This window comes from Strix aluco, chromosome 3 (genome assembly GCF_031877795.1).
Source record: "Strix aluco isolate bStrAlu1 chromosome 3, bStrAlu1.hap1, whole genome shotgun sequence".
Taxonomy (NCBI): Eukaryota; Metazoa; Chordata; class Aves; order Strigiformes; family Strigidae; genus Strix; species Strix aluco.
In genome coordinates, this window is record NC_133933.1 from 122171599 (window position 1) to 122186543 (window position 14945).

Genomic DNA, 14945 nt, shown 5'->3' on the forward strand with positions numbered 1-14945 from the left:
TGTTCATATTTAGCTAGCTCTTGCTTTCCTTACTTCACTGAGAAGCTGTGCCTGCATGAAGACGGCAGGATGCTTGTCGCTAGCGTTACAGTACAAGTGTGCAGGACCCAGTATGCCATTACTGGCACATACGGCTCCCTCAGCATGTTATGACACAGCAGGCAATGTACTTACTCGCCTACTTATTGACAAAAAGGAGAAAGATTACCTTCCCCACTGAGTTTTCATGCTTTTGGTACAGATTTATGCTTGAACACAAATTATCTGAGTTACAGACATGCCCTTTAGAAAATCTGTTTAGCAAAAAGAGCAGGGGGGGGGAATATGATCTGGAAACAATCTCCAGCAGTTGACTAGAATTGTCTTCTCAGCAACAAAAAATGCCAATTGGATTAAATTGAGTAAAAAACAAAAGGCTGAGTTTTAATCTCAAAACCACCAGCACATGCAATGAAAGCAAGGAAGTGGTATCTTCTTTCTCCTACTTCATTCTTTCTTCATAAATCATACGGATGGATGTATGTGGTGCAGCAGAATTAATGCTCTTCTTAGAGAGTGCACATTTAGGGATTAATGGAAGTGAAGTTTCAGTTTGTTTAAAGAAGTATAAGTTAGCATATCATGCAAATTTGATCAGAAAATATAAACGTTACAGCATAAAGTTCAAATTCAGCCCTAAAATATGTGAGCTGGCTACACTTCCTGATGTCTTCCAGACCACGACCATGCTTGAATACAGCACTAGTCCTGTACAAAATCTCCAAGAAGAAAAAGCCACCTCATCCCAGAGCCTCTTTTCATTATTTTCTTTCCAGGGTTTCCACCTCTGCTCTCAGGAACCACTCCAAGAAGGAAGCCTTAGCACTTCCACAGATTATTATCCACTGTGCTCATTTACAGTACTGCTGCTGTGCCTCTTTCTGCTGCACTCGCAGCACTGCCATGCTGGTCAGATTCCCATTTTCCCTGATGCATCGATCCAAGCAGGAAGAGAGAAGGATTCCTATCTCTTCTTTTATCCTCTACCCCTGATTTCCACTGTTCTTGAAACTGGCTTGCTTCATGTTTTCATGTATGGGCTGAAGAAAGAATGGTCCAGAGAAGAGAAGCAAATATATATAACTGAAAATATCAGTTAAGGGCCTCCTCACTTCCATTTAGACAACTCAGGGCAGGTACCACATAGTGCGCTGGTATTTATGGGCTAAATCCACTGCAGGAGAAAGGAGGCATGTAGCAAATTCACATTAAGTATGAAACTCAGGCCATGATCAAGTCCCAGGTGTTACACATTTAAATATACATGTGTGATGACCACAGTGACTTAGGTGTTCCCTACAGGGTTCATTGCTGGAGTGTACCCTAGAACAGTGAAATGAGTGCAGTCTCAGCCTAAGTGAGTCACAGGTCTGGGTCTCCTGATATAAAGCCTCCGAAAGAAAAAATCTAAAGCATTTGAAACCCTAGGTCAGGGAATTACATAGATTTTGCTGCAGTCTTTCTTGCAAGGTGAGGGATGAAACATCAGGCCCTTTGCCTTCAGTGTAACTGTGTGGAAGACTACAGATGCAAGACTTCACTAGAAAATTAAGCAGTTAGGGCTCAGACTGTAATCGGGAGCTGGAACTATAACTGCACTGTTCAACTACAAGAAGAGTCAATGCCATGGGTTTGACTTGGGTTAGCTGGACCTTTGTAGAGTATTTCCTAAGCATAGTTTGGAAGCTGGGACCAGCAGGCAGTTTGGATGAGCCACTCTGCTTTGAAATCTAAAAGAGTATGAATGCAGGTCGCTTAGTTTGCTTTTCCTACACCGAGGCACATGCTAGCAGCACTCTGCGTGAATGTCAGAGCTTTGAAATTAATAAGCTGCATATTTCCCCACCTTTCATGGCACAGCACGGATGAGATGATCAACAAAATTGCTCATTCAGATGATTCTTTTTTCTATTTAATGAAGGGTTCTGCTCGTGAAAAGACAAACCCAAATATCCAGGCACGATTTTTCGTGCCACCCAAAAGTCAAATAAAAACGGATTCAAACGCATATTTAAGCAGCACCTCTCAGGATCTATAAAGCACTTGCAACTGTTCCTGCTGCCACCGCGGAGGTGGAGCTTGCAGGCTCTGGAGCCGAAAGGACGCGGCTCCCACCCGGCGGGGCCGCCGCGAGGTGGCACTGAACGCCAGCGAAAAATCCACCACCAGTTTCCCACAGCCGAAGAGCTTCAAGAGACCGGGAAGAGCAAATTTAGATGACTTACATTATACAGCAAATTAACTCTATCTGCCTGTCGGAATGGCTCTACATACTTGTGATTATCTATAGAGAAAATAGCTACAAGCCGCCAGTGCTCCATCGCCAGGACAAGCCAGCACGGGGATGACTTCCACACAGGCAACTTTGTTTTGTTTCATGAAGAATTTAAAACTGTAAGCAGTGACAACGAATGTAAAGGGACGATGCAAATCGGAAATTTAGCCCGTTAAAAGGCGACAGGTACTGTAGAACACCGATGCCTATGACTACACATTTTATTTGTGGGTTTTTTTCAACCACCAGTTTGAATTTATTATGTTCACTTCACGTGAAATATGCTGTACAAACTATGTAAGATCAAGGTACAAATCCATCTGTCACCATCCAGGGCCATGCTCTTTTGACAGTGAGAAATGGGAATTACGAAAATCTCATAGAAGATGAATTATATTTCAATGTCTAGGACTAAGTGAACCATAAGTGAACCATCAGCCCTATTGACACACACTTCTGTAACAGTCTGCTGCAAGTAACTCGCCAGGCAATTTGATATACTCAGTGATGTATTTGGTCTTCAAGTGGTTATTTTTAAATACAATCTTTAATAACGACCATATTGTTCAAATCACTCATTTCTGTTCTATTGACTAAAAAAGAGAATCCAACCCTGCCAGGGAGTAGCCATCGCTTAGGTGAAAATGTTTGCAGGGGAAAAGCTTGAGACAACACCCAGTTAAACAGCGAGAGCTGCCACCAGGGATGCAGCGAATCGCTACCAGTAATTTCACAGTGTGAGACTTTACAATGCACGGCTTTATTAACGCACCCAGCGTGAGCCATCTGTTTGTGTTAAGGTACTTACACCCTATTCTCCAAGCGATCTGAAACTCCAGTCTTTTGCGCTCATTTATTTTCCACATGCATTTTTTCATTGCTGTGACTTCCGATGTGTCTGTAAATTGAGACCAAAAGGGCATTTCGGTTCAAGCCTGCTACTTCTCCCAGTTCATCATTCCCTTTTGGCCAAAAGCTGGCAGGAGAGAGACTCAAACATGATGAATTTTTTCCTTTAAGGAAGGGAAGTGGTTGAGTCCTGCGTTTTTCAGTCATATCCAGCGAAGGCTTTTGTTTTATTGAACCGCCTGCAATAATCTCAGCTCCACTTCGCTTGGGCTTTAAGGACTGCACCCGGGACGCAGCGGCTTTCCCCGTTTTCCTCGGTTGCTCGCCCAGCCTCTTAAGACGGGTCATCCCGAGCGGCGGGGTTGCCGGCGGCGCAACCGGGGCCACGGCAGGGGCCGGCCCTGCCCTGCCCTGCCCTGCCCTGCCGCCACACCGGGGCAGGGACGGCGGCACAAACCGGGGGAGCTCCCCACTGGCGGCGCGGCACCTGCCCCGGGCTCCCCCGCAGGTGCGGCCCCGCTGCCCGCCGAGCGCCCTGAGCCCCCGCAGAGTCCGCCTCACGGTCCGGCCCCGCTCGCCTCACACCCAGCGGCCCCGCCGCCCCCCAGCCCGGCTCCAGCCTCCCACAACCTCTGGCCCGGCCGGGCCCTGTCGCCGCCCCCGCCCCGGCCCCGCCACTCCGGGGCCGGCCGCCGCTCGCGCCGCGCTCCCCCCGCCGCCCGCCGCGCCCCGCCTCCCGCCCGCAGCGCTCCGCCAATCGCGACGCTCCCCGCCGGGGATGACCTCACTCCCCGCGCTCCCATTGGCCGGCTATATTAAGAAAGTCGCGAGCGCCTTTAAATAGCGGCGCCGGCCCGCAGCTTGCGGCAGTGGCAGCGCGGCGCGGCCGGGGCAGCAGCGCGGTGCTTTTCCCCACGAAAGGCCGAGCCGGGCGGGACAGGCGGCGCTTGTCTGCGCTCCCCTGAGGCGGGGGACGGAGGCGCGGGGCCGGTGCGGGGAGAGACGAGGGCGCGCCCGCCTGCCTGCGCGGGCCCGGCTCGCCACGGTGCCCTGTGAGAAGCGAGAGGAAGGGGGAGGCGGCGGCCGCGGGGAGGAGGGCGCTGCCATCGTCCTGCTGCACGGCAAGGCCAGCTTGGCGAGCCTGGCCATGGCCGCCATCCGCAAGAAGCTGGTGGTGGTGGGGGACGGCGCCTGTGGCAAGACTTGCCTCCTCATTGTCTTCAGTAAGGACGAGTTCCCTGAGGTCTATGTGCCCACCGTCTTCGAGAACTACGTGGCTGACATCGAGGTGGATGGCAAGCAGGTGGAGCTGGCCCTGTGGGACACGGCCGGCCAGGAGGACTATGACCGCCTGCGCCCTCTCTCCTACCCGGACACCGATGTGATCCTCATGTGCTTCTCTGTGGACAGCCCGGACTCGCTGGAGAACATCCCGGAGAAGTGGGTGCCCGAAGTCAAGCACTTCTGCCCCAATGTCCCCATCATCCTGGTGGCCAACAAGAAAGACCTGCGCAACGACGAGCACGTGCGCAACGAGCTGGCCCGCATGAAGCAGGAGCCGGTGCGCACTGAGGATGGCCGTGCCATGGCCATTCGCATCCAGGCCTACGACTACCTGGAGTGCTCGGCCAAGACCAAGGAGGGTGTCCGGGAGGTCTTTGAGACCGCCACCCGGGCAGCCTTGCAGAAGCGCTACGGCACCCAGAACGGCTGCATCAACTGCTGCAAAGTGCTATAGGGCGCGGCTGGAGCACGGCGCTGGGCACAGCGCATGGGTCACCTGTTGGCAGGCGGAGAGGAGCTGGGTTATGCACGCACATGGCATCTGCCTGTCCCCTCTGCTGGGGGCTGGCGATGAATCGGGGTGGGGGCTAAGGGAGGGAGCACGCTCCCTTAGCCTTGGCCGAAAAGAGTTGTGCTGGCTCAGCCGTGGGGACAGAGGGAGGGGGGGGATTGCATGCCCTGAGTCTTAGGAGAAGGTTTCTCCCCACTTTATTCCCACCACCGGCCCCAGCGAGTTAATCGCGGACTCTTGACAACAAAAAGCTGCTGAGACTGGACTGAGCAAACATTGCACCCAGCTCTTGCCCTTTGCCCACCACCTGCTGCTCCCAGCTCCCAGCCAGCCTCCTCTCTTTTGCAAGAGGACAGCGGTGGAGCTGAGATGCTTGAAGGGACTTCTGCCTCCTGCCTGCATGTGCCTCCCCCTGAGGCGGGCTGGGGAAGGGGGCTGCATCTCCCGGGCTGTCTGCAGCATCCTCGCCTCTCCTGCAGATGTTTCGGCCTGAGCCTGACCTGCTGTGGAAGTGCCCTGAAGACCGAGACTGGGAGGGGAGGGTCATCCCAAGCGAAGCCTGTATATATCTTACCTTTTCTGTCTTGTGCAAACTGGGGTAGTGCAGGGGGTGCTTATTTAAGGTGAGGTGGGGAGGGGGTTCCCAGCTGGGACTTGTGTTGTGCAAAGGAACTTGCCCTGAGTGACTGATGCCTGCTGATAATGCGAGCCTTGAACTGACTCCAGCTGCAGAAGCCACCAGACTGGAAAGTAAAGCTGAACTGCTCTGTCCTCCTTGCTGGACATCCTCCTCCTGACAGATGAGGCAGGATGAGCAAGGGGGAGGGGAATGGATGATATTGCCATATTATGATCTTGGTGCCTGCTCCTTCCTTTAATGTTGTCTTCTGCAAGGATGTTGATTTGGGTTTATTTTCAAAGGAAATTACTTTGCACAATGTGGTGGATTTTTTTTTTTAAATTAAATACTTCAATGCACTTGTCATCTGCATACAACACTGTAGCATTGGAAACATTCTTACTCAGTAACCTCATCTGGGTCTTGTTTTAAATTGATTTCCACACAAGACAAAATAAAACCACTGTATCTTTTTGCCTTGGAAAAAATGGGTGAAAGCACTGTTCCTTATGCAGTGAGTACATCAGAATTTAGTACTAAAGGGCAGTTTAAAGAATCTAGGTTTATTTAAAACTTATTTTCACAAGGTAGCCAACCCAGGTGAAAATAATCTTGTGTTTCTCTGGTTCAGAGAACAAATGTATCCATTTATGTTTGTTTACTTTTCTCCCTTTTCCCTCAACAGTGGTACTGAGACTGTTTTTGTTTTTAATAAACTGACATGGCAAAAACTGAGATGTATATGATGTTTACATAAAATTATAAACTGTGTATGCAGTTTTTTATGTGAAGTATTAAAAGATTCTATGCTGACACTTGTGAGAGCAGTGTTGTGATTTATGGAGACTGTCCTCAGCTTGCAACAATACACCTGGATAGTGTTGAACTAGACTAGAATTTGTCCCCTGCCTGCAAGTGCTTCTATTTGTATTTTCTCCGCTGGCTGAAATACCTGTCTGGCAGCTTTCAGAGGATGGTGGTTTTATTCTCCTTTGGGGGAGCTGCTTCCTTGCTTTTTCTGTACAGATGGCATGTGGAAGTATACTCAAAATTCAAGGTGGTGACTAATCCATCCTTGTTGCTGCTCAGCACAAGAAGCCTCTGTGCTTTGTGCCTGGTGAGCCTGGGCTCAGGCTCGTGGTGCTGCTTCACCCCCAGCCCTTGCTGCCTGCTGTGGTTGGCGTGAGGTTTGGGCTCATGCAGCAACAAAACAGGCAGAAAACTGAAAAGCAACAGAGGCTTATTTTTTAAGCCAAGTATTTAGATAAAAGCAGTTTTTACTAGTGACCTCCCCTTTGCTCAGAGTGAATACCCCTGTTTGCTGGGCAAGCTTTTCTCACTGTTCCATCAGAAGCAGGTGGCCATGCTCGTGCTGCAGCAGTCCCCGAAGCTCCATTTCCTAATTTCAGGCCTCGTTATTTCCCATAGCAATGTAAGAAGTCTGGGCCTCTCCATGCTGGGGATTCCCAGCAGGGCATGGTGCCTGTCCCATCCCTGTGCTTCCAGTCGTGCTCCCTGCCGCCGCCCCGCTTCCTGGGCAGGCGCAGGCAGGAGCACGAGGCTCTGCGGGTGCTGCCTGCAACGGCAGCTCCTGGCAGAAGACGTGGCCTGGTACAAAATGCATTACATGATTTTTGCTGAACAATAAGGCCTATGCCCAAAGTGCTGATGTCTCCTTTTTTTTTTTTTCTGAAAAACTCCTTTAAGTATCTATAAGGGAAACCTCAGGACAGCTTTATATTTTTGTAAATCCTCTCTACTCCTTTTGCAGAGGTGTGAGAAAGGGGTCGAGCCTTTTGTTTTTCTAGCCTATGAATATCTGCTAGGGTGCACTGGATTGTTCAGAGATGTTAACAAATACCGAGGAAAGCAACACATATTTAGTGGCTTTTGCTGGTCTGCTCAGAGGGCTCTGCCAGCTGTCGACTGAAAGCAGACTAACAGACCAGTGTAGAAATAGTGGGCTCCTTATTTGGCAGCTGGAAAGTCAATCAGAAATAGTGTGGAAATACCTGAGTTTGAATTTTGAAGACTTCAAATGCTAGAGTACATGCTCAGTCCACGCTGTGAGTTTATTGCACTGTTTCCTATGATCCTTAATGAAAGATAGTGACATTTTCACGTAGAGAATTTAGCCAGGATTTCTTAAAAGGTACCTAAGTCCCAGGTTTTAGGTATCCATCTCCAAGGATTTAAATTCTCCTGATATACAAAGATTGAGTTTCTTAACTTCAATTTGAGAACCCTAATATCACTTTTTGGTCCTAAAACATCCTTTGAAAAAAAAGCTGTTTTGGATATTTAAAGGGCCACGGCCAAAGACCTCATTCTTGGAAAGACACTCAAAAGCCCAGTTCTGTGCAGCGTAGCACTGTTCTGCAAAATATCATCCAGTGACATTAAAATCAGCATTGGAAACTTTTTCCTTAAACTGATTGCAATAGCTGCAAAACTTACCCATTTTGTTAGACTGCAGCAATAACTAATCTTCTCAAAACCTCAAAGGAGAAAGTGTTAATATTTGTATTTTAAACACTGGGAAATGAGTTAGCATTGCATCCCTGTATAATTAACTATACCAATATTTTCCACTAAGGTGCTTACAAGGTAATTACATTCATTATTTCCAATTGGACCTTTGCCCAAGTCAGGACTACAGCATCTGGCCCAAGGGGGAAAAGCTGCAAGAAAACACATTTCAGTTTTAACTGATCCTGACCTTTCTCTGCTACTTGTGAAGCTGTGAGTAAGCCGACAGAGTGACGTCACCATGTGGGAGTCCACCCATCGGGGTCAGATGGTGGGATCAGAGCCATAGCTCATTTTGCTCTGTGGCACATTGCTCATTAGCGTCACCACTTTGGTGGAGGGGGACACGAGGTGTGGCTCGTCCCACCCTCCTTGACTCATCCATGCTGAGATAGCCCAGCTGATGGCCCAGGGCCACACCAGCTGAGGTGTGAGGATGTCACACCGACCACCTCCACCCCGTAGCTGCATCTGCCCAAGTTTAACACAGAGGGTCTGCCCACCGCTGGGGCCAGCTGGACATACGAGCTCGGGACAGGCCACCCCACAACCTACACCGTGCATTCAGACAAAGGATTGGTGTCATGTGACCCTCCCCTGGCTTGTCTTCCTCTGGTCCCCTAGCTCATGTTCATCTGGTACCAGTCTGTCTTCTGTAACCTTTTGACTGTATGAGTTTCAACAAGGCCAAATGCCGGGTGCTGCACTTGGGCCACAACAACCCCCAGCAGCGCTACAGGCTTGGGGAGGAGTGGCTGGAGAGCTGCCAGTCAGAGAGGGACCTGGGGGTGTTGATTGACAGCCAGCTAAACATGAGCCAGCAGTGTGCCCAGGTGGCCAAGAAGGCCAATGGCATCCTGTCCTATATCAGAAATAGCGTGGCCAGCAGGGACAGGGAAGGGATCTTACCCCTGTACTCGGCACTGGTGAGGCTGCACCTCGATGAGTGGGTTCAGTTTTGGGCCCCTCACTACAAAAAGGACATTGAATGACTCGAGCGTGTCCAGAGAAGGGCAACGAAGCTGGTGAAGGGTCTGGAGCACATGTCGTACGAGGAGCGGCTGAGGGAACTGGGGTTGTTTAGTCTGGAGAAGAGGAGGCTGAGGGGAGACCTCATCGCCCTCTACAGCTACCTGAAAGGAGGTCACAGAGAGCTGGGGATGAGCCTCTTTAACCAAGTAATAAGCGATAGGACAAGAGGTAATGGCCTCAAATTGCGCCAGGGAAGGTTTAGACTAGATATTAGGAAGCATTTCTTTACAGAACAAGTTGTTGGGCGTTGGAATGGGCTGCCCAGGGAGGTGGTGGAGTCCCCATCCCTGGAGGTGTTTAAGAGTAGGGTTGACGTAGCGCTGAGGGATCTGGTGTAGTTGGAAACTGTCAGTGTGAGGTTAATGGTTGGACTGGATGATCTTCAAGGTCTTTTCCAACCTAGACAATTCTGTGATTCTCTGATTCTGTGACTGGAGAAGAGGTGACAGGGAGAAAGTTAGTTAGAGCATCAAAGGAAAGTCAACAACCAGCTCATCTCACAGTCCCTCTGCACACTGCTGGACATGCAGAGACTCTCCTGGCTGTGTCCACATACCCACACAGACATCCCCAGCTGAGGAAAGGTTGTACTTTCCCTTACTCTGTTCAGACCAAGTTCTTCTGGTGGGAGCCATTGCTTCACAGGGGGAGTTTGCTCCGTAATGGTACCAGTGAATCCTTATCAGCAAATCCTGGAAAGCCTCACTGAAAAGCTCATTCATCTCCATTATTCTCTGTTAAAGTAAGGAGGCCACTTGTGCACGCCCACCCTGAGACCGAGTTGGACCCTCTGACAGTGTGAGGGTGTCTCATCTGGGCAGCCTGAAAATGAAGCCACCCAGGGAAGGTCAGTACCACCTTCTCTCCTTCTGGAGATACGGCAACAGCAGCTGTGAGTAGTCCTTGCCTGATCAAATAGAGACTCTCTGTTTAGAAAGCACACTCTGTAGGGTGTGCCAAACAAAGGATAAGTCATCTTTGGTGGGAGAGAGAAGTCAGTAAAAATCCTTGGTAGTTTTGGCAAAATGGGTTTTAATGCACTTGTTATGCATTGGAATTAAACTACATGTTTTTGCTAGTTTTTTTAACTCTCATGCAACTGCACATACTACAGTGGGGTTGCATGAGTGCAAATGGGTGCAGAATTTGAAGCAATGTCCTCTTATTTGGCTTTCTGTTTTTGCAGCAATAACTTAATTTAGCTCCATTTGCCTTACACTGTGTTGGACAGGTTACAAGTCTGTTTTAGCAATTCAATAAAGAATTGACACAACCTCCCTGCAGTAAGAGAAAAAAAAAAAAAGTACTTTGAGGAAGTCTACAAGTATTTTAGTAGAATCAGTGTTGCTATCTGTAATTCACTCACAGATTTAATTCCTTGACTTCAGAAAGTAAAAAATGCCCAGTTTGATCCTTCAGATTTTAGTGGACTGTAACACTAGTGAATCCAGTTCTTCTGGTTTTGCTGGTTCTGTAACAATATCTATTTGTAAATGGAAATTGCATTAATAACCCATTGAGCTAACTTTAAAGGATGTATCTAAGACAAGCCATTTGCCCCTGCAGCTCTGAAAAACTTTGCAGATGTGTCTAACCCAGTGTGTGTGTGCAGATACAGATGTTCCAGGTCAGGGAAACAAGCCTTCCTCACAGTTAGGCAGCCAGCAGACATGGTGGGATGGAAGAAGCTGACAAGCATCTACTGCAAGGAAGCTTTTGGAGAAAAGTTTAGATCTGTTGCTGAAGGAATCTCTTTGAAACCTTGTGGAACTCCTTGTGGACATCTTTAGATGTGGAGTTCAAGGGAGGAAAGGATTTCAGCTCACTTCAGCAGTCTCAGAGTTATGTATCTCATATAAGCTAGTTGTCCAAGGTCCTTTTACTGCCAGCAGACAGAAACAGGTGGCTCCAGAGGACCTCTCTACTGCCTGGGAACAGATATCCTCACCCTGTGGAAGGGCTTGCAGGTGTGAGATGGGATTTGCCAACACCGCTGCCTGCTCACTTCCCACCAGGCCGGCTCACACCACTGCTCTATTCCCACCAGAAGCATTCACCCCCTCCAGTTTTACCTGACTGAAAAGGAGGTGTCTGGGCTACATAACACTGTTTCCACGCCCTGGTCAGTCAGCAGGAAGAGCAGGGCATGGTCCCCAGTGTGGCTGGGCGCATCCAGCCGCTGCTTCAGGGAAGCTGCAGTTTCTCTGCCAGGCTGGTGAGCCGAGCTGGATCAGAGCGGGGCTCATCCAGTGCTGGTGCTGGAATTGGGCCAGGGCAGGCAGGGAGGTGTGGGAGAAGTGTTGTCTAGGGAGGGAGTCTGGGCAACCTGCTACAGCTGGGTAAGCAACTCCAGAGAGGACAGATTAGGGTGAGATAGTTTGTAAGGACGGTTATAGCCTCAGCATCATCAAGCCTAGGATCTGGAGGCCATCTGTATATACCTATACGAACTGTATGAGAGACACAGGGAACAGGTTGCCCAGAGAAGTTGTGGGTGCGCAAACAGTGGTGGTGTTCAAGGCCAGGCTGGAAGGGCCTTTGAGCAACCTGATCTCATGAAAGATGTCCCTGCCCATGGCAGGGGGGTTGGACTAGGTGATCTTCAAAGGTCCCTTCCAACCCAAACCACTCTATGATTCTATGATTCTATGTCTTTAAACACTTGATTTCAGTAGACTGATGTAACAAATGGACATTTTTTTCAATGCCACTAGAGGAAAGGAATGAGTTGCCCTTCCCCCCTCCCAGTGACAGTGGTAAGCCACAGTCTGTGATAAGCAGCAGCCAGATAGATTAAGTTTTGTGGCTACACACTCATGCCCTGTGCAGAAGGACAGGCCTCTCTCCAGTTCTTCAGAGGGTTCGTGAAACAAGAGGTTTTGTGGTTTCCTATAAGAGGTGCCTATTTGTGTCAGCTGTGTATTATGCATCTATATTTCAGCAGCAAGTACCACTTGGTATAATAATAACTATGGGCATATCTGCTTTTCTTACATGACTGAAATAACAAACTCAGGCTAAAAGGTGGGGTGTAAGAGTGGGAGTTAAAACCGGAGGCACTGATGTGATACCTACACCGAACTGTAGCAACAAAGCAAGAAGAATATTAGATTGGTGCCTACAGCGTAGATTAAATGTATGTGTAAATTTTCCCCTAGTTTGCTAGTCTGTGTGGGTTTTGTGTGTGTGCTAAATCTCGCTTCCAAGTAAAGGGGATCAGTGGGTGGGATTTTGTGCTAAATGCTTAATTCTGTGGCTTTTAGGTCATTCATCCTCTTCTGTATTCAAAGCTTGATGTGGCAGGGCTGGAGATAGGAATTTGGAAACAAAGTGGATTTCCTGGTGGGCTCATTTACATGATAATGTCCCCTTCCCTCCCGGCTCCCAGGAAGGGGAGGCTGGTGGCAGTTCACGGAACCACCAAGGGCTCCCGGGAGGTGGGGAGAGAGGCGATGGCAGGCTTCTGCCCTGGAAGAGCCTTAAGAGCCTTTTCTCCTGCTCCTAAGCTTTTGTGCAGTGGGGTTTTTTATACAATGAGGGTCGACTCTACAGTCCTTGCTCTGTGGGGCTCTTCCTTCTGACCAAGCCAGGACTGCAGAATCAGGTCCTGCTGTGCAGGATTCTCTGGGGTTTGATGGCAGCACCCTGACCTTTCCTGGTGACAGCTGATTTTCTCCCATGAAAACAGAGTGAGTTTAGACCAGGGCTTTTCATAAGGTATGTGCATAGCTAGATATGGTCACACTATCTGTGTAAGAATCAAAAAAGATGAAAATCCAGCCTTCTGCATTCAAGATTCTGATAGGAGTAAATGAGCACTTTGTATTTTCAGCCTCATCAGCCTAGAAGACATTGAGGAACATCACTGTCTGGTGTGCAAGTGTAACAACGTCAGTGATAGAAAGGTGAAGATTTTTTTTTTTTCAGTTCTGAGGAGAAAATAATCTGTACATTTCGGGCTTAAACCAACCATGCCCTCATAAGCACTTGAAAGAAATTACAAATTTCAGGCTACTCTAAAAGTACTCATAGTTAATTTTCATTTTCTCTGACAGTCAGGTGGGAGGGAGACTAAAGCTGCCAGCATCTAGAGGACCAAGGAGACTGAATGGGAGAGAGTTTATGTCAAAACAGCCTTGTACCCACCGGCCTTCCCTCGGTGAGGTGATGGGCAGGAAGATGAGTGTTGCTCCCATGTTTGCTCTTTATCAAAGTGTTCCCAAACAAGGCACCCTTCAGCTAGGGACAGAAATGAGCTCGGTGTCTCCTGATGGTAATAGGACACTTTGCATTGATGGCAATTGCTGCATTTCACTCAAAACACTCCTAAAGATTAACTAGAATGAGATGCTGGCATGACAAAGACACACATATACTAGTAAAATGGTAAAAAGGGAAGCAAATTATAGTAATTGCCTCCCAGTTAGGAATTTAGCAAAGGTGTGCCTAATGCCTGGGCTCTTTGCTAACAGCTCGCCTCCGCTCCCACACACTGGTGATCTCTCCTCTTGGGTGGGCTCACTGTTTTAACACTGTCATGTGAAATTCAGAGCAACTGTTCTCAGCCTGTATTTAGCTGGGAAGATTTCAGACTAGAAGAAAGGCTTTGGTGCCTGAAGGCTTCTCTGTTGTTTCCAGCTGTACCACTGAGTTTAATAAAAAGCCATTCCTCCTCTGCACATTCTACATCTAAGAATGTTCTTAATTCTTCATCATGCCAGGGAAGCAGCTAAGTATGACAGGATGCTTCACTTGCATGCTTAGACTGACATGGCTATAGCAGTGGTACTATGTATTCTGAGACATCAGTTTCAGCCCCTTTTTACTGCCTTTAACATAAGCATGTATTTGAAACATGAACTTTTGAAGTTTTACATGTCACATACTAGGCAAAGGAATAAGCTAGACATATTTCTTCCAAGTGATCATGAGAAACTGGTGTCTGCAGTCATTTCAAGGAGTTGATGGCTGGCCCTTGAGCTCCGTGTAGGTATCTGGCAGGTTTAGGGACCCCCATTCCTCTGCACACCCCTGCAGAAGCACCCACTGAAGGTTTCTTTCCTAGCTTGCCCCCTAATTGACTGCTACCCACACCCTGCTGAAGGCTGTGCAAGTGCCGTGGGGGCTGTGGGTAGCTGCTGTGCTCTGGGCAGCTGATGGTGGGTGCATTTGGTGTTAGCCCCCACTCCTGCCTTGGGGGCACGTTGTCGTGCAGGGATGGGGGACTGGTGCACAAGCGCCTCGCAAGGAGGCAGAGTTCCCCTATACCATATAGCAGACAAGGTGTAAATAATGTATTGGTCCACTCTGCTGGTGATACTAAGCTTGTGAACTCTACATTAAACTTTGGGATTATTATAGGTTTATCTCAGGAGGTCAGTTTATCAGCATAATCATTCCATTAGCAGCATAGTTGTACAACTGTTGTTGCACTGGTAAAACTCCCCGTGTGATTAGGAGCAATGCTGCCCTTTTGCAGGTTACCCCCCTCCAAGTAGTGGAGTGTCCGTGTGTCAGACTGTGACAGTGGGATGAGGACACGAGGGTGGAAACACCAGCATGCTGTTCCGCAGGCAGCAGCCGGCTGGTGGGGAGCAACGATCAAACTGGAGATGCAGCTCAAGCTGCAGTGGCTGAAATTTCACTGCAAAAGTTTCTTGTTTCTCATTTTGCTCCTTTGATCTGTTGAAAAAAGATCAAGTTTCAGGGGAAAATCAGCCAGGACAAGCCACAGAGGACTAGAATTACCGGTATGCAAAGAAGCAGGGTGAGACAAGATAGGTTTCAGGCTGCAGCCGGTCCTTACT

General features: G+C 48.7%; 1 protein-coding gene across 1 annotated transcript; it reads left to right on the top strand.

Annotated features, from left to right (window-relative positions):
- Positions 1–4045: 4045 nt before the first annotated feature.
- Positions 4046–6392, top strand: LOC141921431 (rho-related GTP-binding protein RhoB). The gene has a single exon (XM_074820131.1). The coding sequence runs from the start codon at positions 4311–4313 to the stop codon at positions 4899–4901; it is 591 nt and encodes a 196-aa protein (XP_074676232.1). The 5' UTR covers positions 4046–4310; the 3' UTR covers positions 4902–6392.
- The last annotated feature ends 8553 nt before the right edge of the window (positions 6393–14945 follow it).

Coding starts and splice junctions, on each gene's coding strand:
- LOC141921431 (XM_074820131.1), top strand. CDS start 4,311: ATGGCCGCCATCCGCAAGAAGCTGGTGGTGGTGGGGGACGGCGCCTGT.